Source organism: Nansenia antarctica, assembly GCF_963989245.1.
Source record: "Nansenia antarctica genome assembly, chromosome: 4".
NCBI classification, from domain to species: domain Eukaryota; kingdom Metazoa; phylum Chordata; class Actinopteri; order Argentiniformes; family Microstomatidae; genus Nansenia; species Nansenia antarctica.
This window is the reverse complement of record NC_137689.1, coordinates 49,467,241-49,491,380: the sequence shown is the minus strand read 5'-3', so window position 1 is coordinate 49,491,380 and position 24,140 is coordinate 49,467,241. Positions and strand designations below refer to the sequence as shown.

At 36.5% G+C, this 24,140-nt stretch overlaps 2 protein-coding genes across 2 annotated transcripts; both read left to right on the top strand.

Moving 5' to 3' along the window:
- Positions 1 to 454: 454 nt before the first annotated feature.
- LOC308156048 (class I histocompatibility antigen, F10 alpha chain-like) lies at positions 455 to 18,284 on the top strand (the record flags this gene model as incomplete). Its single annotated transcript, XM_080529409.1, has 22 exons — positions 455 to 823; positions 4,664 to 4,939; positions 5,958 to 6,245; positions 7,672 to 7,962; positions 8,141 to 8,260; positions 9,176 to 9,217; positions 9,569 to 9,613; positions 10,052 to 10,096; positions 10,291 to 10,320; positions 11,473 to 11,517; positions 12,909 to 12,935; positions 13,273 to 13,317; positions 13,762 to 13,806; positions 14,001 to 14,030; positions 15,184 to 15,228; positions 15,497 to 15,523; positions 15,861 to 15,905; positions 16,350 to 16,394; positions 16,589 to 16,618; positions 17,771 to 17,815; positions 18,083 to 18,109; positions 18,247 to 18,284. Exons 1-22 carry the CDS (start codon positions 769 to 771, stop codon positions 18,282 to 18,284), a joined length of 1,686 nt encoding a protein of 561 aa, XP_080385535.1. The 5' UTR covers positions 455 to 768.
- Positions 18,278 to 24,127, top strand: LOC308156047 (uncharacterized protein; the record flags this gene model as incomplete). The annotated part of the gene is made up of 13 exons (XM_080529408.1): positions 18,278 to 18,478; positions 18,747 to 18,773; positions 19,116 to 19,160; positions 19,605 to 19,649; positions 19,844 to 19,873; positions 21,027 to 21,071; positions 21,340 to 21,366; positions 21,704 to 21,748; positions 22,193 to 22,237; positions 22,432 to 22,461; positions 23,614 to 23,658; positions 23,926 to 23,952; positions 24,090 to 24,127. Exons 4-13 carry the CDS (start codon positions 19,634 to 19,636, stop codon positions 24,125 to 24,127), a joined length of 348 nt encoding a protein of 115 aa, XP_080385534.1. The 5' UTR covers positions 18,278 to 18,478; positions 18,747 to 18,773; positions 19,116 to 19,160; positions 19,605 to 19,633.
- Between the last annotated feature and the right edge of the window lie 13 nt (positions 24,128 to 24,140).

Sequence of the window (24,140 nt, the reverse complement as noted above, 5' to 3'; positions counted from 1 at the left end):
TCCACGCACGCACACGTACATTTGATGCATTTCCAATCTGGCTGTCATCTGTCCCACACACATACTACAGCAGGACATGTTGGTCATGGAAACCTTGTCAGAATATTTGCGGTAACGTTCCTCTAGTCTAGCAGCTCGCGCGCGGTGGACTGAACCATGCAATGAATAAATAGAGGGGTAAATAATAAGGCTTCATTTTGTTAAACATAGAGAAACAAAACTCCAGTTTGTTTCTTTTGTGACTTTTTTTAATACATAGAATTATAATTTGAATTCGGCTACATTAACGTCCTTATGATAATAATAATATTATTTATAAATATAATATATATATTTTTAAAGATTCTCATGGGCCCCTGTCAGTGCTGGGCCCTTAGAATCGTCCTAACTTACCACCCCCTTAACGGCGCCCCTGGGTGGGGACATACACCACAGGTGGGGGCGGGGGACAAAACACAAAGTATGTACAGTGGGTAGTTCGGGTCTTTTAATCTGATTTTTGATTTAGAGGGTCCAGTTACGATAATAATACTAGATGTTTCTTATACAAAAGGGCTTGGCGATACGTCTTACACCGTGAAATACGTCTTGCACCGTGAAATAACTGAAGTCGATTTACGACGGTGATAAGGGTGCACGTGCACACGGAAGTGAAGTGGAGTATCAGAAAGAGCGGCTACAGCGTAACGGCACACTCCCTTCTGTGTGGATTGGGAATTTAAAGAAGATATTATTCATATATTTTCAGCCACACATGCGAGGGTAGAGATGTATTTCGTATCATGTTTGCTCCTATTTGGGACATTTGGGACAATTCACAGCGGTAAGAATATTTTTTATTTTCTGCGCAATGGTGTGAAAGTGAAAGTAAAGTTTGTTGATCCTGTGTCGACACAAAAAAGGATTTCGACCATTTAAAAAAATCTGTTTGATGTGGAAATGTTCTAGAAATGGATTGCACAAACTATCGAAATATGCCTATATTTTTTTACCTATTATTGTTGAGACACTATTATTCGTATAGCTTCGGACTGTAGAGGAGCTTACGCAGATAAGGCAGAGATGTACAGTGCCTTCGGAAAGTATTCAGACCGCTTCACTTTTTCCACATTTTGTTGTGTTATGGTCAATTTAAAATTGATTAGATACAAATGATTTGCCATCAATACAATACACAATACCCCCGAATGACAAAGTGAAAATATGTATTTAAAAAAAAATATCTGTACATTTATTACAAATTCAAATACAGAAATAATAGTTCATGTCATTTTGGAATTCATATCTGTGTTTCTATAGTGTATTTTTATTTTATTTTTTATTTTTATAGATTTGCATAGAAATCAATTACACACTGTGTAGATTGATTGTAGTAGCAGTATTAGATTGATTGTAGCACTTTGAGCTGCAACGTTTGCAGGAAAAGCGCTATAGGCCTACAAATAAAAGTAATAATAATTATTATTATTATTAGTAGTAGTAGTATTACAGTTTTTTTACGGTCGCTAAGTCACAGTGTTCAATACTGAAGCCACAGATTCACAACTCTTCATACAGTCTGCATTAACACTCATATGTTGGCCAATCACTTCATTCATGTCTCAAAAGAAGCTCGTTCAACCATACACTGGCAACAATGTTCACTCAGAAAGCATACACAGTCATTCATAACATTCTGACTTACAAAACACTAACAACAGGGAGCATTACATAGTTTGAATGATTTTCACAAGAATGAATATTTCATTATTTAAAAAATGATTTATAGTAATCATAGACAGAATAGTTGTACTGTACAACTGTAAAGTATTAGGCAACAAGAATGAATCAGAAATGCCGCAATTTGCTTCTATCCTTTAGTGTATTTTTTTTTCTTCAGTATCTTGAAAATGAAAAGTGGAAAATAAAGTGGAAGATGCAAATTTCAAACAAAAAAGAAAAACAGAAATTCCAGGGCTACAATACAATAGCAATCACACCAAAAATGTCTCACTCCTGAGGGTTTTGGTCCACCCTCTGGTCTGCATCTGGTCACATGTCTCCCCTGGCAATGCATCTAGTCTATTTCATTTCATTGTATATTATATTCGGCTAATATTTTCTAGACATTTCAATTTGATTACTGCTATGAAATAGTGAAAATACCACCGCTCATCTGTTATCAGACTTTGCTGAGGTGCTGGAACTGAAGAGTATCAATAGAGTGCAAAATAACAGCATCTGCACACTCAAACACTGTGCAAAAAACAGTTTATTGCGAGCTTTCTGTCATATATGATAGGAATATGATTACTGCAAAAATGCACCAAATCATTCTGTTTTGAATGTGTTCTTCAGGGTTTTGAACACAGTATGTTGTTGTGTTGCAAATACAAAGTGTTTTGCAGGTGGGGGAGTTTGAATGAGAGAAGTGTTATGGATTTTGGAGAACGTGGTCATTGAATGCATTTTGTATGAAAGCAATGCACAAATTACAGAGTAAGAGTCACAGTTTGGCCCACATGGACTTCTGCTTTGCTGACTATATGAATAGTTGTGACTCTGTGACTTCAGTATTGAACACTGTGACTTAGCGACCGTAAAAACGGTATTATTATTATTATTGTTATTATTAGGATGTCACTACCAACGCAGCAAATGTAATACATTTCTCTTGATCCTGACAAAGTCCCCAGTCCCTGCCAGTGACAAACATAGCCATGTTCGCAGCTACCACTATTCTTCACACGAGAGATGGTGAGGAAACTGCATTGCATGTGCACTAAACTAATACTTCGTAGTAAAACAAAATAAACACATTCTTTGTTTGCTGTATCACTTGAATTCATTGTTGCAAACACAACTATTGATATGAGATATATTATTTTCCACTAAGGGATTCTTTTTGGCCACTTGGTTATAGTCCAATTTTGTAGAGTGAATGTGATTATGTTGTCCCATCAACTCTGCTTTTTCCTCTCCACCATTCAACTTTGTAGATTTGTGTAAGTCTCCCCTGGTCTCAGGGTCCAGTTTTGTTCCTCTCTATTTGTCCAGTTTGTAATGACCTGATCCACACAGTGTGTCATTGATTCATATGCAAATCAGAGACCCTATAAAAACAAAGATATGAATTCCCAAATTACATGAACTATTATCTTTGCATTAAGACTCAATTCAACTCACTGAGTGATTCGTTTATGGCATGTTTGCATTTTAGCTCATTTTAAGAGTGTCATAGCAAATATTTGAATACTTAAGTGCATGAGGTATTTCTGTCCTTTATTTAAAATTAATTTACTGAAATTGAAAGTGTTATCACTTTGTCATTCTGGGGTATTGCGTGTGGATTGATGGCAAATTGTTTTAATTTAATCAATTTTAAATTGACTCTATAATAACACAACAAAATGTGGGGAAAGTAAAGGGTTCTGAATACTTTCCGAAGGCACTGTATATCGTTGTAGTTTCACTATTTGGGACAGTTACTAACAGTAAGAACGTTTTATTATTCTGTGCAACAATATGCTGCTTCGTAAAAGTGAAAGTATATTTTGTCAATCGTGTGTCCACACCTCTCTGCGCGCCATGTGACCGATATGACTCGCTCCCCACAGATAGTTACACAGTCCACCATTAGGGGCCGCGACACTCAATCTTCTTACACGGCACACTCCGTCTGTGTGGATTGGGAATTTAAAGAAGATATTATTCATATATTTTCAGCCACACATGCGAGGGTAGAGATGTATTTCGTATTATGTTTGCTCTTATTTGGGGCATTTGGGACAATTCACAGCGGTAAGAACACTTTTCTTTTCTGCTTAATGGTGTGAAGGTGAAAGTAAAGTTTGTTGATCGTGTGTCGACACAAAAACACATTTCAACCATTTTAAAAAGTGAAAATGTTCTAGAAATGGATTACACAAACTATCGAAATATGAAACATGTTTTTTTAATAACCTATTATGTTGTTGTTGTGGTGAATAGGCAAATATTTATCCACTGACATGCCCCCTACTGGCTATGAGCGGCAAGCACACTTCACCATTTCCACAGTGTGTTTGTTGAAAATATTGTTGTAACCTATTATTATGATGATTAGTAGGCTATTGCCATTATTGTTGTTGTTGTTATTATTATTATTATTATAATTATTAATATTAATATTATTATTATACGCATTATAATAATAACTAGCATTACTGTTATTATCATTCTTATTATTAATAATAATAATAATAATTTATTATAATAATCGTAGTAGTAGTATGTTTGTAGGATTGACTGACACATCTAGGCCTACAAGCCTGTAAACAGTTTCTACCAGGCAACACAACACTACACTAGCTTGGTTGGTTGGAAATACGCATGTGTGTGGTCCAGTGCTTCGTAGTGAACAGTTCACTTATCACTATAGACCCACATGTCGGATTGTTTGGATTTTTATAAATTTGATTTAGGCTATAAGTAGTAAGAGATCTCCAACAGAGCGACATTATTGTGTGTGTGTGTGTGTGTGTGTGTGTGTGTGTGTGTGTGTGTGTGTGTGATGCCGTTTTGTCAAGATAGTTATTAGTACATGTCTCTTTTCCTTATTTCAGAATCTATTACACTTCTGTCAGAAGTGATTCACCTCACTCTGTGTTTTTGACAAATTGAGTTGTTATTTCTTTGTGACCAGATGAGAGATTCTCGCTGAATTACATCTACACTGCCCTCTCCAAGCCTGTCGAACTGCCTGGTATCCATGAGTTCACTGCCATGGGCCTGCTGAATGACAAAATGATTGACTACTATGACAGTAAAGACGAGAAGAAGGTTCCCAAACAGGACTGGATGAAGGAGAGGCTGGAGGAATCCTACTGGGAGAAAGGCACTCTGTCACGCAAGAGCAAGGCCCAGTGGTTCAAAGTCAACGTTGACATCCTGATGGACCGCATGAGGCACAACCTTACTGGTGAGAGACCACACCTGCATATCAGTTCCACGCTCCACACAATTAGAGTTCACAGTCCATTGTAAAGATTACAAGTAGACATAACGTCACAGACACAACAGCAGCTCGTATAGCTCTGAATTGTCCATATAGAACAGGTGGCATGGCAATGCTTAATCAACTCACCTGGTTAAATGTCAAAAGTAAATTACATCACTCACTTGTGTCATTCATTTAAAACAAATATTCTACATAGTATCCCAAAAGTACTCTATAATAAACTAACATTCTTCTCAGATGAACATCAGTACTGTACTCTGCAGGCATCAGAAGGTAGATTCAGGCTGCCTCCATGCAGAACAAATGTAGCAAAAGGAACGGTTCACTACAGAGCAATGGTGGCATGGAATTGATTACCAAGCTTTTTAGTTTCAGATAGCAACAGAAGTTGCTTTAACAAAAAATTAAAGATGTATCTGTTTACATACGGGATACCCTGAAAACAATGAAGTGTTTCTCAATGGTGAATTGAGCTATCTTGTGATCCCAAGGGTAAGGAGAGTTATGTTTTTGTCTCTCCACTTTTCTTTCTGTATTATTTTTCTTTATTTTGTTATTAAGTTGTCTTCAACTAAAAATGTAAATGTAAATAATAGGGCTAATGTATGTATGTATGAATGTTATGGAAGTGTATTGTCTGTATTTAAGTGTTTAAGATAAAACATAGTTTGAAAGTATGGTATGAGGACCCCAGGAAGAATAGCTACTGCATATTTGCTGTATGTAATGGTGGATCCAAATAAACAAACAAACAAACAAACATAGACAACATAACCCTGCAGCACAGCATGTCAGTGACATGTCAGCTTTTACTGTCACACACATTCTTGAACCGGAGGGACCTGTTTAGATTTATGCAGCCGGATGGAAGTAGTGTGAAGTGTTGGTTGAGATCTTTTGTAAGAGCAAAGTCAATGCATTGGATCGCTATACTCTGCTCATTGATGCATCATTTTCACTCCTCTAATTTCTGTCCTAGATCTTCATGTCCTTCAGTGGAGGCATGGCTGTGAGGTTAACAAGCTGCCTGATGGTTCAGTGAAGTTCCACAGGGGCATTGACAGTTACAGCTACGATGGGAAGGACTTCCTTTCCTTTGATGAAGCCACTATGCAGTGGGTGGCCCCAGTTGATCAAGCAGTTCCGACCAAGAGGAAGTGGGACAAGGTGCAGATCCTCAACCAGTACACCAAGGGCTACCTGGAGAAAGAGTGTGTGGACTGGCTGAAGAAGTTCATGAAATATGAGGAAGAAAAGCTTGAGACTAGTGAGTGCATATTATACAAACAAGCTTATATTTGATTGGTCACCTGAATCTAGGGATGTGCATAACTCAACATTTTTATGGTCGATTAATCAGTGGGTGGTATGAACGATTCATTGATTTTTAGATGTGTTTTTTCGAAGACAGCCATGGATCATCGGCCAGAAATTAAATTTAATATCTTAAATGTAAAAAAGTCACACCTTTAACAGCGAAAAATCTAATTTATTCCGGTGTTAATCCTCACAAATGTCTCCTTCTAAATACTTAATTTAGGCTAACATAACAATAATGCAGAACAGAAAAAAGTCATGCCGCTAATACCCTGCACAGCATTACAGCAATGCGTGCATTTTGTATAGCTGTCCAGCCATTTCAAATTACAATGTTTACCAATAGTCTAGCTATAGCCTACCTGAAATCAAAACGGCCAAATACACACAAAAAAAGTATAAACATTAAATGTAATTTAATTTGTCTGTGGTAATTTAATTTGTCTGTGGCTCCCCTCTACTGTACTAATAGGCAGCATATCTTTAGCCACTGTGTTGGCAATTAGGGCAGTCGTTTTTTTTGCTCCGGGTTCTGTCAGACTTGCAAGTGAATGTGTAGAGACTGTCTTCCATAGGGAGAGAAGACCACATTTCCTGAGCCTTACCAGTCAGCTTACACTACAAAAGTAAGGCCCACACATATTTTGGCCAACGCAGTGCAGCTCAAACGCACCGAAGTAAGAGACTCTCAGGACCAATGAAATGTTTTTACTCACATCAAAACCTGAGGAACACTGCCCCCCAGCGTTAGATCCCATCGCTATTTCACCTTTCTGCAACTGAGGCCTCTTAATAGCCATGTCTGCCTCCAATCTCTTCAGCTTCAACTGAAACACTCACTCTCTTTCTCCTTCCTGCGCCTCCAGCTGGAGACGAGCTGAACACACTTTCAGCATGGGATCTACCATAGAGCCAGGAGATGTAAACACTGCCATTTTTACAAAGAGACCAACAAAACAACATATTCCTACACTAGCCTCACAAGGCTAGGCTAGGCTAAAATCAAGTAGCCCAACTGTAAACTAATTTACACAACGCGCAGTTGAATGACGTCAGACTCTCGTCCCATTCCACACTCAATAATAATAATAATAATAAGTAATAATAATTACTGAACTATATTAATATTATGCATTTCTGTGCATGATTTATGCAAAAACAACAACTAATAGTCATACGAAACAGTTCTGTCCGTTAATTTGCATTTATTTGAATGGGGAAAAAATGTTAACGGTCCAAATATTTACCCTCGGAAACGATGAATCGATTATTCTGTCCCATCCCTACCTGAATCCTGAATAAAGTAACCATGAACAAGAGACTTATTGGTCAATTTGAGTGCAGCAACTGTGTGTTCTTGTTTGCTCTCTTTACAGCTTCCAGAGACACCCCTCCAAAGGTCTATGCATTTGCGAAAAAGTCAAATGGAAAAGTCATTTTGACCTGCATGGCTACAGGTTTCTATCCCAAAGATATCCAGCTGAACATCCTGAAGAATGAGGAAGAATTAGGAATGAAAGACGTGCGGTCCACAGGAGTCCGACCCAACCATGATGAAACCTTCCAGATCAGGAAGTCTGTGGAGATTTTTGAGACTGCTGAGAGAGATGATTACACATGCAAAGTTACCCACAGGACATTAAAGACGCCATTGATTAAGCTTTGGGGTAATAGTCTTAATTAGTCACACATTTGTATTGCAATCCCTTTAAGTTACCGGTAAATTAGTTTATTCATAGTTCTCCATTTACAAAGCCTCAATATTTGATTGACTTAATACATTTTCTTTACAAATGTGATTAATGATTCTTAAATGCGGCTGATACCTTCTTGTCTGTTTTGCAGATGGAACATATTGTGATCCCAACTCATCTCCGATCATTCTTGTTGTTGCTGTGCTTGTGGCTGTGCTAGTGATCTCGGTTTCCATCCTCATGATTGTACTGTGGAAAAAAGGGATATTCGGTGGGTTCATGCGTATGACATGTCAATTGTAATTGCATTTGTTATTGTTCTGTTACTCATGTTGTCAGGCACAATGAAAGGTTTTAGTCTGACATTGTTTTGTTGACCTATTCTCCAAACCAACTTTACTCGGTGGTAAAAGTCAGTATTATATCAGAAAACTCTTCAGATATGCTATTTTGTCCTGCTTACAAACCGTTACAGTAGTTTTGCATAATAAAACATCACTGAAATTAACCACCTTTAGTACGATAACTAACTAACTATGACTATGGTATAACTATAACTAACTAACTATGACTATGTATAACTAACTAACTATGACTATGTATAACTAACTAACTATGACTATGATATAATTAACCACCTTTAGTACTATAACTAACTATGACTATGTATAACTAACTAACTATGACTATGTATAACTAACTAACTATGACTATGTATAACTAACTAACTATGACTATGATATAATTAACCACCTTTAGTACTATAACTAACTATGACTATGTATAACTAACTAACTATGACTATGTATAACTAACTAACTATGACTATGATATAATTAACCACCTTTAGTACTATAACTAACTATGACTATGTATAACTAACTAACTATGACTATGTATAACTAACTAACTATGACTATGATATAATTAACCACCTTTAGTACTATAACTAACTAACTATGACTATGTATAACTAACTAACTATGACTATGTATAACTAACTAACTATGACTATGGTATAATTAACCACCTTTAGTACTATAACTAACTAACTAACTAACTATGATATAATTAACCACCTTTAGTACTATAACTAACTAACTGTGACTATGATATAATTAACCACCTTTAGTACTATAACTAACTAACTATGACTATGTATAACTAACTAAACTAACTTTTTCAGGGAAGAAAGATGGCGATAGCGTTTCTTCTTCTTCTTCCTCTGGTAATTATGGATTTAATTTGATCTTAGAAACACTGGATTTGACACACAATGACACAGAGGAGTTTGATTACCATGGCTGAGTGACTAAGTACCATGACATTCATTTAAGTGTGAGAATGCTGTATTTAGACCTCAGATGTTATAGTGGTTTTTCTGTTTCATTGTTCAGTTGTGTTTATGATCTTAAGGCCCGTTCAGACCAGATTAAAGATATTCAGACCGCTGCAACTAGAGGCTGGACCTTCTAAAACGGTCTCGTCTCGTGGCAGATCTAGCTCGGAACTGGCCTTTAGAAGCACTGGATTTGACAGAGGGGTTACCATTGATGATTACCATTCCTTTTTATTCCAGATAACGGCAGCTGTGATGTCAAAAAGCCATTTCTGAAAAATGGAGGTAAGCAACATTTTTTTTCTTCCTCTATTCTAACACGTTTTTTTTATTTATTTATCTCAATATAGTGGTCTTTCAATTTCATTCTTCAGAGCCACTGGTTCTGCTATTTTTGATTTAGTTAAAGGGGCAATCTGGGATTTATACTGCAACAAAGTGGTCACCAGAATGCCCCTTTATATCTATTAGGCCTATTACTTTAACAGAGCCAAGTTTACCTGTAGTGTTGCAAATGTGCTAGTTTTATTGTTTTACATTTCAAACATATTAATTTGCATGCAGTTGTGGCCAACAGGTTGGCCTTACCTCATGTTTATTACTGATGTTGCACAACATTATTATCAGTAGGTGGTTTTAACCTAATTTAAACAGTGTTTAACATAATTTAACTATGGACATGCAGTAGTATTACAGCTTTTCAAACGATTTTGCTTTTTCTAGGCAATGGGAATGTGGAGACTAAGCTGGAGATGTCCAATCCACCTGGTATGATGTTTGTTTTAAAGGCTTACTAGGCCTAATTTGCACATTAACCCTAACTCATATTTTTTATGTAACCATTCACAATATGATGAATTAACAAAGTTGTTCCCAATATACTGTATAATAAACTGCTTTGATAACAAAACAATTTTGGCATACTAGAGAGCTATTGTTTTATCCTTTTTTTCAAATGAAAGATGGCAGCAGCACTTCCTCCGTTGACTCTGGTAGGTTTTTCAATAATGACTGGTGATGGGGACAATAATGACTTTGTTCGTGCTTATTTCTTCCTCTATTCTTACCAGTTTTAAACAATTATTTAAATATAGTGGTCTTTCATTTTCATTCTTCAGAGCCACTGGTTCTGCTAGTTTTGATTTAGTTAAAGGGGCAATCTGGGATTCAAACAACAACAAAGCCCAGCACTTTTCTTTGGTAAACAGCTGGAGGATGTGGCTGTAGAAACGTCATTACTCTCAAATGTATAGATGGAGCTATGGATGCAAGGACTGACCATCCATGAGATCAAAATGATAGTTTAACTCTTAGATTGTGCTGCCAGTAGCGAAGTAGAGAACGCATTACTGGAGATGCTTTCACTACTGGGCTATGAGGACAACTCAGGGTAAGAGTTTTCATTCAATCATGAAAATAGGCTGAACCATCTCTTTAATATAAAAGTAAAAAAAATAAAATAAATATGTACCTGTCCCAGATTGCCCTATTAAGTGTATGAGCCTATAACTTTAACAGATCCAAGTTTAACTGGAGTGTAGCTACATGTTACATGCTACATGTCCTAGAGTATAGCCCATGTGCTAGTTTTATTGTTTTACCTTTCAAACATTTAAATTTGCATATGCAAATGGTTGGCCCAATTCCATGTATATTACTTATGTTGGAGAAAGGAAGAAAGCCACACACTCTTGCTCTGATGCTATTGTTTTATTTAGCCAACGTTTCGGCATCAGAATCAGAATCAGAATTTATTTTATGCAAGCTGGCTTCTTCAGGTTTTCATTGAATGAAACATATGTTGCACAATACTAATCAGAAGGTGGCTTCAACATCAATTACATATAATTCAAAAAGACTTTGATCCTAAAAAAAAAAAGGATGTTATGTTGATGGGGACTGACACTGAATCAGTAGAAGTGCTGGAGTTTGATTACTATTCTTGTATTATTTCCAGGTAAAGGCAGCACTGAGCAGTTGCCGAACAAAGTTTGAGAATGTTGTATTTAGACCTCAAATATTATAATGTTTTTTCAATTTCATTGTTCAGACCCACTGGTTCTGTTTATTTCAAGGGGCGATCTTAGAAGCACTGGTTTTACACAATGACAGAGGGGTTTGATTACCATTCCTTTTTATTCCAGCTAACGGCAGCCTTGATGTCAAAAAGCCATTTCTGGAAAATGGAGGTAAGCAAGATTGTTGATGCTTATTTCTCCCTCTATTCTTACCCATAGACGGATCATGAAAAAATGGGCCCCTGGGCCTGGACGTGTAGAAAGCCCCCCCCCCTCCCCAGCGCAAACACACATTTTTTTTAGAGCGCAAGTAAACACAATGCCAACAGCATATAAGACATAGCCTACGTTCAACCTGCATCTCAACAGGTTTTACAGCGGAGGAACACTCAAAGCCAACAGCACAATAACTAGAAAAAATTCACCTGTATTTCAACGACACAGGATTTACAACACAGGCATGCCACACTCAATTGAAGCCAACAACAGTCCATGTACAGTAACAAAATACACCGCTTTCAACCAAGAACAATTGGCAACACTATGGTGTCATATATAGCAACCACAGGATGGCTTTATAAGACTAAATTAATCATAAAATAGTCTTACCTTATGCAATGCATTTTTTCCTGGCTCTGCATCGTGCAAAATCATCCACGATATCATTAAAGTCCAGTGATTTGGTCAGTTCGCTCTCAATTGCCATGAGAGAAAGAGCCTTGAGACGGTGTTGCGTCATTTTAGTCCGCAATTCGTTTTTAATCCTGGACAGCACAGAGAATGACCGCTCCCCATCGCAATTGGTTACAGGCAGAGTCAAAAATAGCTGCAGCGCAACATAGACATTTGGAAATATAGATTGCAGGCCACAATCGATAATTACGCAGAGTAGTCCTTGTGGGCTTTTATCATCTTCAGCCTTAATAAAAGATCTGTAAAAGACCTGCACCAGTGTGACCTCGTGACCTGTCCCCAGTACACAAACTTTAATGGCGCCCTCTAGTGTCTAGTTTCTATAGCCTACTCATTAATCTAATGGGAATGTAGCCTGTATTCGCATTAGAATCTGAGTAGGCTATAGAAACTATGTAGCCCACACAAGCGTCTCTTTTTTTTGCAAGACGTGGGCCCCTATAAAATTGTTCAAAATAGTATATTCAAAAGTATATTAAAAATAGTTTGTTTACGTTCATATAAGGAATCTCATTTGTCCCAGTTACAGTAGGACATTTTCTACCGGCATCCCTGCGACAAGAAATGCAAAGGGCCCCCTGATCTCTGGGGCCCCTTGGCCTGGGCCCGGTAGGCCCGTTCAGTAATATGTCTTTGTTCTTACCAGTATCATGTTGTGAGACACAATTAAAGATTTTATTCACATTGTTTTGTTTACCTATTTTCCAAACGAACTTTGAACAAACTGAGGTCGAGGACGACAGTATCATATCAGATTTAGATAGACACATTTGTCTTTTTATACTGTATTATAAACTGCTTTGATCAAAACTATTTTGGCATAGTAGAGTAAGTATTGTTTTATCCTTTTTTTTTTTTTTCAATGAAAGATGGCGGAAGCACTTCCTCTGACTCTGGTAAGCGTCTCTTTAATATAAAAGTTTAAAAAATGGATGTACCTGTCCCAGATTGCCCCATTAAGTACCATGACATTAATTTAAGTGTGAGAATGCTGTATTTAGACCTCAGATGTTATAGTGGTTTTTCAGTTTCATTGTTCAGTTGTGTTTATTTCACGGGGCGATCTTAAGGCCAGTTCAGACCAGATTAAATATATTCAGACCGCTGCAACTAGAGGCTGGACCTTCTAAAACGGTCTCGTCTCGTGGCAGATCTAGCTCAGAACTGGCCTTCAGAAGCACTGGATTTGACAGAGGGGTTACCATTGATGATTACCATTCCTTTTTATTCCAGATTACGGCAGCCGTGATGTCAAAAAGCCATTTCTGAAAAATGGAGGTAAGCAAGATTTTTGATGCTTATTTCTTCCTCTATTCTAACACGTTTTTTTTATTTTTTTATCTCAATATAGTGGTCTTTCAATTTCATTCTTCAGAGCCACTGGTTCTGCTATTTTTGAGTTAGTTAAAGGGGCAATCTGGGATTTATACTGCAACAAAGTGGTCACCAGAATGCCCCTTTATATCTATTAGGACTATTACTTTAACAGAGCCAAGTTTAACTGTAGTGTTGCAAATGTGCTAGTTTTATTGTTTTACATTTCAAACATATTCATTTGCATGCAGTTGTGGCCAACAGGTTGGCCTTACCTCATGTTTATTACTGATGTTGCACAATATTATTATCAGTAGGTGGTTTTAACATAATTTAAACAGTGTTTAACATCATTTAACTATGGACATGCAGTGGTATTACAGCTTTTCAAACGATTTTGCTTTTTAGGCAATGGGAATGTGGAGACTAAGCTGGAGATGTCCAATCCACCTGGTATGATGTTTGTTTTAAAGGCTTACTAGGCCTAATTTGCACATTAACCCTAACTCATGTTTTTAATGTAACCATTCACAATATGATGAATTAACAAAGTTGTCCCCAATATACTGTATAATAAACTGCTTTGATAACAAAACAATTTTGGCATACTAGAGAGCTATTGTTTTATCCTTTTTTTCAAATGAAAGATGGCAGCAGCACTTCCTCCGTTGACTCTGGTAGGTTTTTCAATAATGACTGGTGATGGGGACAATAATGACTTTGTTCGTGCTTATTTCTTCCTCTATTCTTACCAGTTTTAAACAATTATTTAAATATAGTGGTCTTTCATTTTCATTCTTCAGAGCCACTGGTTCTGCTAGTTTTGATTTAGTTAAAGGGGCAATCTGGGATTCAAACAACAACAAAGCCCAGCACTTTTCTTTGGTAAACAGCTGGAGGATGTGGCTGTAGAAACGTCATTACTCTCAAATGTATAGATGGAGCTATGGATGCAAGGACTGACCATCCATGAGATCAAAATGATAGTTTAACTCTTAGATTGTGCTGCCAGTAGCGAAGTAGAGAACGCATTACTGGAGATGCTTTCACTACTGGGCTATGAGGACAACTCAGGGTAAGAGTTTTCATTCAATCATGAAAATAGGCTGAACCATCTCTTTAATATAAAAGTAAAAAAAATAAAATAAATATGTACCTGTCCCAGATTGCCCTATTAAGTGTATGAGCCTATAACTTTAACAGATCCAAGTTTAACTGGAGTGTAGCTACATGTTACATGCTACATGTCCTAGAGTATAGCCCATGTGCTAGTTTTATTGTTTTACCTTTCAAACATTTAAATTTGCATATGCAAATGGTTGGCCCAATTCCATGTATATTACTTATGTTGGAGAAAGGAAGAAAGCCACACACTCTTGCTCTGATGCTATTGTTTTATTTAGCCAACGTTTCGGCATCAGAATCAGAATCAGAATTTATTTTATGCAAGCTGGCTTCTTCAGGTTTTCATTGAATGAAACATATGTTGCACAATACTAATCAGAAGGTGGCTTCAACATCAATTACATATAATTCAAAAAGACTTTGATCCTAAAAAAAAAAAAGGATGTTATGTTGATGGGGACTGACACTGAATCAGTAGAAGTGCTGGAGTTTGATTACTATTCTTGTATTATTTCCAGGTAAAGGCAGCACTGAGCAGTTGCCGAACAAAGTTTGAGAATGTTGTATTTAGACCTCAAATATTATAATGTTTTTTCAATTTCATTGTTCAGACCCACTGGTTCTGTTTATTTCAAGGGGCGATCTTAGAAGCACTGGTTTTACACAATGACAGAGGGGTTTGAGTACCATTCCTTTTTATTCCAGCTAACGGCAGCCTTGATGTCAAAAAGCCATTTCTGGAAAATGGAGGTAAGCAAGATTGTTGATGCTTATTTCTCCCTCTATTCTTACCAGTATCATGTTGTGAGACACAATTAAAGATTTTATTCACATTGTTTTGTTTACCTATTTTCCAAACGAACTTTGAACAAACTGAGGTCGAGGACGACAGTATCATATCAGATTTAGATAGACACATTTGTCTTTTTATACTGTATTATAAACTGCTTTGATCAAAACTATTTTGGCATAGTAGAGTAAGTATTGTTTTATCCTTTTTTTTTTTTTTCAATGAAAGATGGCGGAAGCACTTCCTCTGACTCTGGTAAGCGTCTCTTTAATATAAAAGTTTAAAAAATGGATGTACCTGTCCCAGATTGCCCCATTAAGTACCATGACATTCATTTAAGTGTGAGAATGCTGTATTTAGACCTCAGATGTTATAGTGGTTTTTCAGTTTCATTGTTCAGTTGTGTTTATTTCACGGGGCGATCTTAAGGCCAGTTCAGACCAGATTAAATATATTCAGACCGCTGCAACTAGAGGCTGGACCTTCTAAAACGGTCTCGTCTCGTGGCAGATCTAGCTCAGAACTGGCCTTCAGAAGCACTGGATTTGACAGAGGGGTTACCATTGATGATTACCATCCCTTTTTATTCCAGATTACGGCAGCCGTGATGTCAAAAAGCCATTTCTGAAAAATGGAGGTAAGCAAGATTTTTTATGCTTATTTCTTCCTCTATTCTAACACGTTTTTTTTATTTTTTTATCTCAATATAGTGGTCTTTCAATTTCATTCTTCAGAGCCACTGGTTCTGCTATTTTTGAGTTAGTTAAAGGGGCAATCTGGGATTTATACTGCAACAAAGTGGTCACCAGAATGCCCCTTTATATCTATTAGGACTATTACTTTAACAGAGCCAAGTTTAACTGTAGTGTTGCAAATGTGCTAGTTTTATTGTTTTACATTTCAAACATATTCATTTGCATGCAGTTGTGGCCAACAGGTTGGCCTTACCTCATGTTTATTACTGATGTTGCACAATATTATTATCAGTAGGTGGTTTTAACATAATTTAAACAGTGTTTAACATCATTTAACTATGGACATGCAGTGGTATTACAGCTTTTCAAACGATTTTGCTTTTTAGGCAATGGGAATGTGGAGACTAAGCTGGAGATGTCCAATCCACCTGGTATGATGTTTGTTTTAAAGGCTTACTAGGCCTAATTTGCACATTAACCCTAACTCATGTTTTTAATGTAACCATTCACAATATGATGAATTAACAAAGTTGTCCCCAATATACTGTATAATAAACTGCTTTGATAACAAAACAATTTTGGCATACTAGAGAGCTATTGTTTTATCCTTTTTTTCAAATGAAAGATGGCAGCAGCACTTCCTCCGTTGACTCTGGTAGGTTTTTCAATAATGACTGGTGATGGGGACAATAATGACTTTGTTCGTGCTTATTTCTTCCTCTATTCTTACCAGTTTTAAACAATTATTTAAATATAGTGGTCTTTCATTTTCATTCTTCAGAGCCACTGGTTCTGCTAGTTTTGATTTAGTTAAAGGGGCAATCTGGGATTCAAACAACAACAAAGCCCAGCACTTTTCTTTGGTAAACAGCTGGAGGATGTGGCTGTAGAAACGTCATTACTCTCAAATGTATAGATGGAGCTATGGATGCAAGGACTGACCATCCATGAGATCAAAATGATAGTTTAACTCTTAGATTGTGCTGCCAGTAGCGAAGTAGAGAACGCATTACTGGAGATGCTTTCACTACTGGGCTATGAGGACAACTCAGGGTAAGAGTTTTCATTCAATCATGAAAATAGGCTGAACCATCTCTTTAATATAAAAGTAAAAAAAATAAAATAAATATGTACCTGTCCCAGATTGCCCTATTAAGTGTATGAGCCTATAACTTTAACAGATCCAAGTTTAACTGGAGTGTAGCTACATGTTACATGCTACATGTCCTAGAGTATAGCCCATGTGCTAGTTTTATTGTTTTACCTTTCAAACATTTAAATTTGCATATGCAAATGGTTGGCCCAATTCCATGTATATTACTTATGTTGGAGAAAGGAAGAAAGCCACACACTCTTGCTCTGATGCTATTGTTTTATTTAGCCAACGTTTCGGCATCAGAATCAGAATCAGAATTTATTTTATGCAAGCTGGCTTCTTCAGGTTTTCATTGAATGAAACATATGTTGCACAATACTAATCAGAAGGTGGCTTCAACATCAATTACATATAATTCAAAAAGACTTTGATCCTAAAAAAAAAAAGGATGTTATGTTGATGGGGACTGACACTGAATCAGTAGAAGTGCTGGAGTTTGATTACTATTCTTGTATTATTTCCAGGTAAAGGCAGCACTGAGCAGTTGCCGAACGAAGTTTGAGAATGTTGTATTTAGACCTCAAATATTATAATGTTTTTTCAATTTCATTGTTCAGACCCACTGGTTCTGTTTATTTCAAGGGGCGATCTAAGAAGCACTGGTTTTACACAATGACAGAGGGGTTTGATTACCATTCCTTTTTATTCCAGCTAACGGCAGCCTTGATGTCAAAAAGCCATTTCTGGAAAATGGAGGTAAGCAAGATTGTTGATGCTTATTTCTCCCTCTATTCTTACCAGTATCATGTTGTGAGACACAATTAAAGATTTAATTCACATTGTTTTGTTTACCTATTTTCCAAACGAACTTTGAACAAACTAAGGTCGAGGACGACAGTATCATATAAGATTTAGATAGACACATTTGTCTTTTTATACTGTATTATAAACTGCTTTGATCAAAACTATTTTGGCATAGTAGAGTAAGTATTGTTTTATCCTTTTTTTTTTTTTCAATGAAAGATGGCGGAAGCACTTCCTCTGACTCTGGTAAGCATCTCTTTAATATAAAAGTTTAAAAAATGGATGTACCTGTCCCAGATTGGGATGTTATGGTGATGGGGACTGACTGACACTGAATCAGTAGAAGTGCTGGAGTTTGATTACTATTCTTGTATTATTTCCAGGTAAAGGCAGCACTGAGCAGTTGCCGAACAAAGTTTGAGAATGTTGTATTTAGACCTCAAATATTATAATGTTTTTTCAATTTCATTGTTCAGACCCACTGGTTCTGTTTATTTCAAGGGGCGATCTTAGAAGCACTGGTTTTACACAATGACAGAGGGGTTTGATTACCATTCCTTTTTATTCCAGCTAACGGCAGCCTTGATGTCAAAAAGCCATTTCTGGAAAATGGAGGTAAGCAAGATTGTTGATGCTTATTTCTCCCTCTATTCTTACCAGTATCATGTTGTGAGACACAATTAAAGATTTTATTCACATTGTTTTGTTTACCTATTTTCCAAACGAACTTTGAACAAACTGAGGTCGAGGACGACAGTATCATATCAGATTTAGATAGACACATTTGTCTTTTTATACTGTATTATAAACTGCTTTGATCAAAACTATTTTGGCATAGTAGAGTAAGTATTGTTTTATCCTTTTTTTTTTTTTTCAATGAAAGATGGCGGAAGCACTTCCTCTGACTCTGGTAAGCGTCTCTTTAATATAAAAGTTTAAAAAATGGATGTACCTGTCCCAGATTGCCCCATTAAGTACCATGACATTCATTTAAGTGTGAGAATGCTGTATTTAGACCTCAGATGTTATAGTGGTTTTTCAGTTTCATTGTTCAGTTGTGTTTATTTCACGGGGCGATCTTAAGGCCAGAACTGGTCTAACCAGATTAAATATATTCAGACCGCTGCAACTAGAGGCTGGACCTTCTAAAACGGTCTCGTCTCGTGGCAGATCTAGCTCAGAACTGGCCTTCAGAAGCACTGGATTTGACAGAGGGGTTACCATTGATGATTACCATTCCCTTTTATTCCAGATTACGGCAGCCGTGATGTCAAAAAGCCATTTCTGAAAAATGGAGGTAAGCAAGATTTTTTATGCTTATTTCTTCCTCTATTCTAACACGTTTTTTTTATTTTTTTATCTCAATATAGTGGTCTTTCAATTTCATTCTTCAGAGCCACTGGTTCTGCTATTTTTGAGTTAGTTAAAGGGGCAATCTGGGATTTATACTGCAACAAAGTGGTCACCAGAATGCCCCTTTATATCTATTAGGACTATTACTTTAACAGAGCCAAGTTTAACTGTAGTGTTGCAAATGTGCTAGTTTTATTGTTTTACATTTCAAACATATTCATTTGCATGCAGTTGTGGCCAACAGGTTGGCCTTACCTCATGTTTATTACTGATGTTGCACAATATTATTATCAGTAGGTGGTTTTAACATAATTTAAACAGTGTTTAACATCATTTAACTATGGACATGCAGTGGTATTACAGCTTTTCAAACGATTTTGCTTTTTAGGCAATGGGAATGTGGAGACTAAGCTGGAGATGTCCAATCCACCTGGTATGATGTTTGTTTTAAAGGCTTACTAGGCCTAATTTGCACATTAACCCTAACTCATGTTTTTAATGTAACCATTCACAATATGATGAATTAACAAAGTTGTCCCCAATATACTGTATAATAAACTGCTTTGATAACAAAACAATTTTGGCATACTAGAGAGCTATTGTTTTATCCTTTTTTTCAAATGAAAGATGGCAGCAGCACTTCCTCCGTTGACTCTGGTAGGTTTTTCAATAATGACTGGTGATGGGGACAATAATGACTTTGTTCGTGCTTATTTCTTCCTCTATTCTTACCAGTTTTAAACAATTATTTAAATATAGTGGTCTTTCATTTTCATTCTTCAGAGCCACTGGTTCTGCTAGTTTTGATTTAGTTAAAGGGGCAATCTGGGATTCAAACAACAACAAAGCCCAGCACTTTTCTTTGGTAAACAGCTGGAGGATGTGGCTGTAGAAACGTCATTACTCTCAAATGTATAGATGGAGCTATGGATGCAAGGACTGACCATCCATGAGATCAAAATGATAGTTTAACTCTTAGATTGTGCTGCCAGTAGCGAAGTAGAGAACGCATTACTGGAGATGCTTTCACTACTGGGCTATGAGGACAACTCAGGGTAAGAGTTTTCATTCAATCATGAAAATAGGCTGAACCATCTCTTTAATATAAAAGTAAAAAAAAAAAAAAAAATATGTACCTGTCCCAGATTGCCCTATTAAGTGTATGAGCCTATAACTTTAACAGATCCAAGTTTAACTGGAGTGTAGCTACATGTTACATGCTACATGTCCTAGAGTATAGCCCATGTGCTAGTTTTATTGTTTTACCTTTCAAACATTTAAATTTGCATATGCAAATGGTTGGTCCAATTCCATGTATATTACTTATGTTGGAGAAAGGAAGAAAGCCACACACTCTTGCTCTGATGCTATTGTTTTATTTAGCCAACGTTTCGGCATCAGAATCAGAATCAGAATTTATTTTATGCAAGCTGGCTTCTTCAGGTTTTCATTGAATGAAACATATGTTGCACAATACTAATCAGAAGGTGGCTTCAACATCAATTACATATAATTCAAAAAGACTTTGATCCTAAAAAAAAAAAAGGATGTTATGTTGATGGGGACTGACACTGAATCAGTAGAAGTGCTGGAGTTTGATTACTATTCTTGTATTATTTCCAGGTAAAGGCAGCACTGAGCAGTTGCCGAACAAAGTTTGAGAATGTTGTATTTAGACCTCAAATATTATAATGTTTTTTCAATTTCATTGTTCAGACCCACTGGTTCTGTTTATTTCAAGGGGCGATCTTAGAAGCACTGGTTTTACACAATGACAGAGGGGTTTGAGTACCATTCCTTTTTATTCCAGCTAACGGCAGCCTTGATGTCAAAAAGCCATTTCTGGAAAATGGAGGTAAGCAAGATTGTTGATGCTTATTTCTCCCTCTATTCTTACCAGTATCATGTTGTGAGACACAATTAAAGATTTTATTCACATTGTTTTGTTTACCTATTTTCCAAACGAACTTTGAACAAACTGAGGTCGAGGACGACAGTATCATATCAGATTTAGATAGACACATTTGTCTTTTTATACTGTATTATAAACTGCTTTGATCAAAACTATTTTGGCATAGTAGAGTAAGTATTGTTTTATCCTTTTTTTTTTTTTTCAATGAAAGATGGCGGAAGCACTTCCTCTGACTCTGGTAAGCGTCTCTTTAATATAAAAGTTTAAAAAATGGATGTACCTGTCCCAGATTGCCCCATTAAGTACCATGACATTCATTTAAGTGTGAGAATGCTGTATTTAGACCTCAGATGTTATAGTGGTTTTTCAGTTTCATTGTTCAGTTGTGTTTATTTCACGGGGCGATCTTAAGGCCAGTTCAGACCAGATTAAATATATTCAGACCGCTGCAACTAGAGGCTGGACCTTCTAAAACGGTCTCGTCTCGTGGCAGATCTAGCTCAGAACTGGCCTTCAGAAGCACTGGATTTGACAGAGGGGTTACCATTGATGATTACCATTCCTTTTTATTCCAGATTACGGCAGCCGTGATGTCAAAAAGCCATTTCTGAAAAATGGAGGTAAGCAAGATTTTTGATGCTTATTTCTTCCTCTATTCTAACACGTTTTTTTTATTTTTTTATCTCAATATAGTGGTCTTTCAATTTCATTCTTCAGAGCCACTGGTTCTGCTATTTTTGAGTTAGTTAAAGGGGCAATCTGGGATTTATACTGCAACAAAGTGGTCACCAGAATGCCCCTTTATATCTATTAGGACTATTACTTTAACAGAGCCAAGTTTAACTGTAGTGTTGCAAATGTGCTAGTTTTATTGTTTTACATTTCAAACATATTCATTTGCATGCAGTTGTGGCCAACAGGTTGGCCTTACCTCATGTTTATTACTGATGTTGCACAATATTATTATCAGTAGGTGGTTTTAACATAATTTAAACAGTGTTTAACATCATTTAACTATGGACATGCAGTGGTATTACAGCTTTTCAAACGATTTTGCTTTTTAGGCAATGGGAATGTGGAGACTAAGCTGGAGATGTCCAATCCACCTGGTATGATGTTTGTTTTAAAGGCTTACTAGGCCTAATTTGCACATTAACCCTAACTCATGTTTTTAATGTAACCATTCACAATATGATGAATTAACAAAGTTGTCCCCAATATACTGTATAATAAACTGCTTTGATAACAAAACAATTTTGGCATACTAGAGAGCTATTGTTTTATCCTTTTTTTCAAATGAAAGATGGCAGCAGCACTTCCTCCGTTGACTCTGGTAGGTTTTTCAATAATGACTGGTGATGGGGACAATAATGACTTTGTTCGTGCTTATTTCTTCCTCTATTCTTACCAGTTTTAAACAATTATTTAAATATAGTGGTCTTTCATTTTCATTCTTCAGAGCCACTGGTTCTGCTAGTTTTGATTTAGTTAAAGGGGCAATCTGGGATTCAAACAACAACAAAGCCCAGCACTTTTCTTTGGTAAACAGCTGGAGGATGTGGCTGTAGAAACGTCATTACTCTCAAATGTATAGATGGAGCTATGGATGCAAGGACTGACCATCCATGAGATCAAAATGATAGTTTAACTCTTAGATTGTGCTGCCAGTAGCGAAGTAGAGAACGCATTACTGGAGATGCTTTCACTACTGGGCTATGAGGACAACTCAGGGTAAGAGTTTTCATTCAATCATGAAAATAGGCTGAACCATCTCTTTAATATAAAAGTAAAAAAAATAAAATAAATATGTACCTGTCCCAGATTGCCCTATTAAGTGTATGAGCCTATAACTTTAACAGATCCAAGTTTAACTGGAGTGTAGCTACATGTTACATGCTACATGTCCTAGAGTATAGCCCATGTGCTAGTTTTATTGTTTTACCTTTCAAACATTTAAATTTGCATATGCAAATGGTTGGCCCAATTCCATGTATATTACTTATGTTGGAGAAAGGAAGAAAGCCACACACTCTTGCTCTGATGCTATTGTTTTATTTAGCCAACGTTTCGGCATCAGAATCAGAATCAGAATTTATTTTATGCAAGCTGGCTTCTTCAGGTTTTCATTGAATGAAACATATGTTGCACAATACTAATCAGAAGGTGGCTTCAACATCAATTACATATAATTCAAAAAGACTTTGATCCTAAAAAAAAAAAGGATGTTATGTTGATGGGGACTGACACTGAATCAGTAGAAGTGCTGGAGTTTGATTACTATTCTTGTATTATTTCCAGGTAAAGGCAGCACTGAGCAGTTGCCGAACGAAGTTTGAGAATGTTGTATTTAGACCTCAAATATTATAATGTTTTTTCAATTTCATTGTTCAGACCCACTGGTTCTGTTTATTTCAAGGGGCGATCTAAGAAGCACTGGTTTTACACAATGACAGAGGGGTTTGATTACCATTCCTTTTTATTCCAGCTAACGGCAGCCTTGATGTCAAAAAGCCATTTCTGGAAAATGGAGGTAAGCAAGATTGTTGATGCTTATTTCTCCCTCTATTCTTACCAGTATCATGTTGTGAGACACAATTAAAGATTTAATTCACATTGTTTTGTTTACCTATTTTCCAAACGAACTTTGAACAAACTAAGGTCGAGGACGACAGTATCATATAAGATTTAGATAGACACATTTGTCTTTTTATACTGTATTATAAACTGCTTTGATCAAAACTATTTTGGCATAGTAGAGTAAGTATTGTTTTATCCTTTTTTTTTTTTTCAATGAAAGATGGCGGAAGCACTTCCTCTGACTCTGGTAAGCATCTCTTTAATATAAAAGTTTAAAAAATGGATGTACCTGTCCCAGATTGGGATGTTATGGTGATGGGGACTGACTGACACTGAATCAGTAGAAGTGCTGGAGTTTGATTACTATTCTTGTATTATTTCCAGGTAAAGGCAGCACTGAGCAGTTGCCGAACAAAGTTTGAGAATGTTGTATTT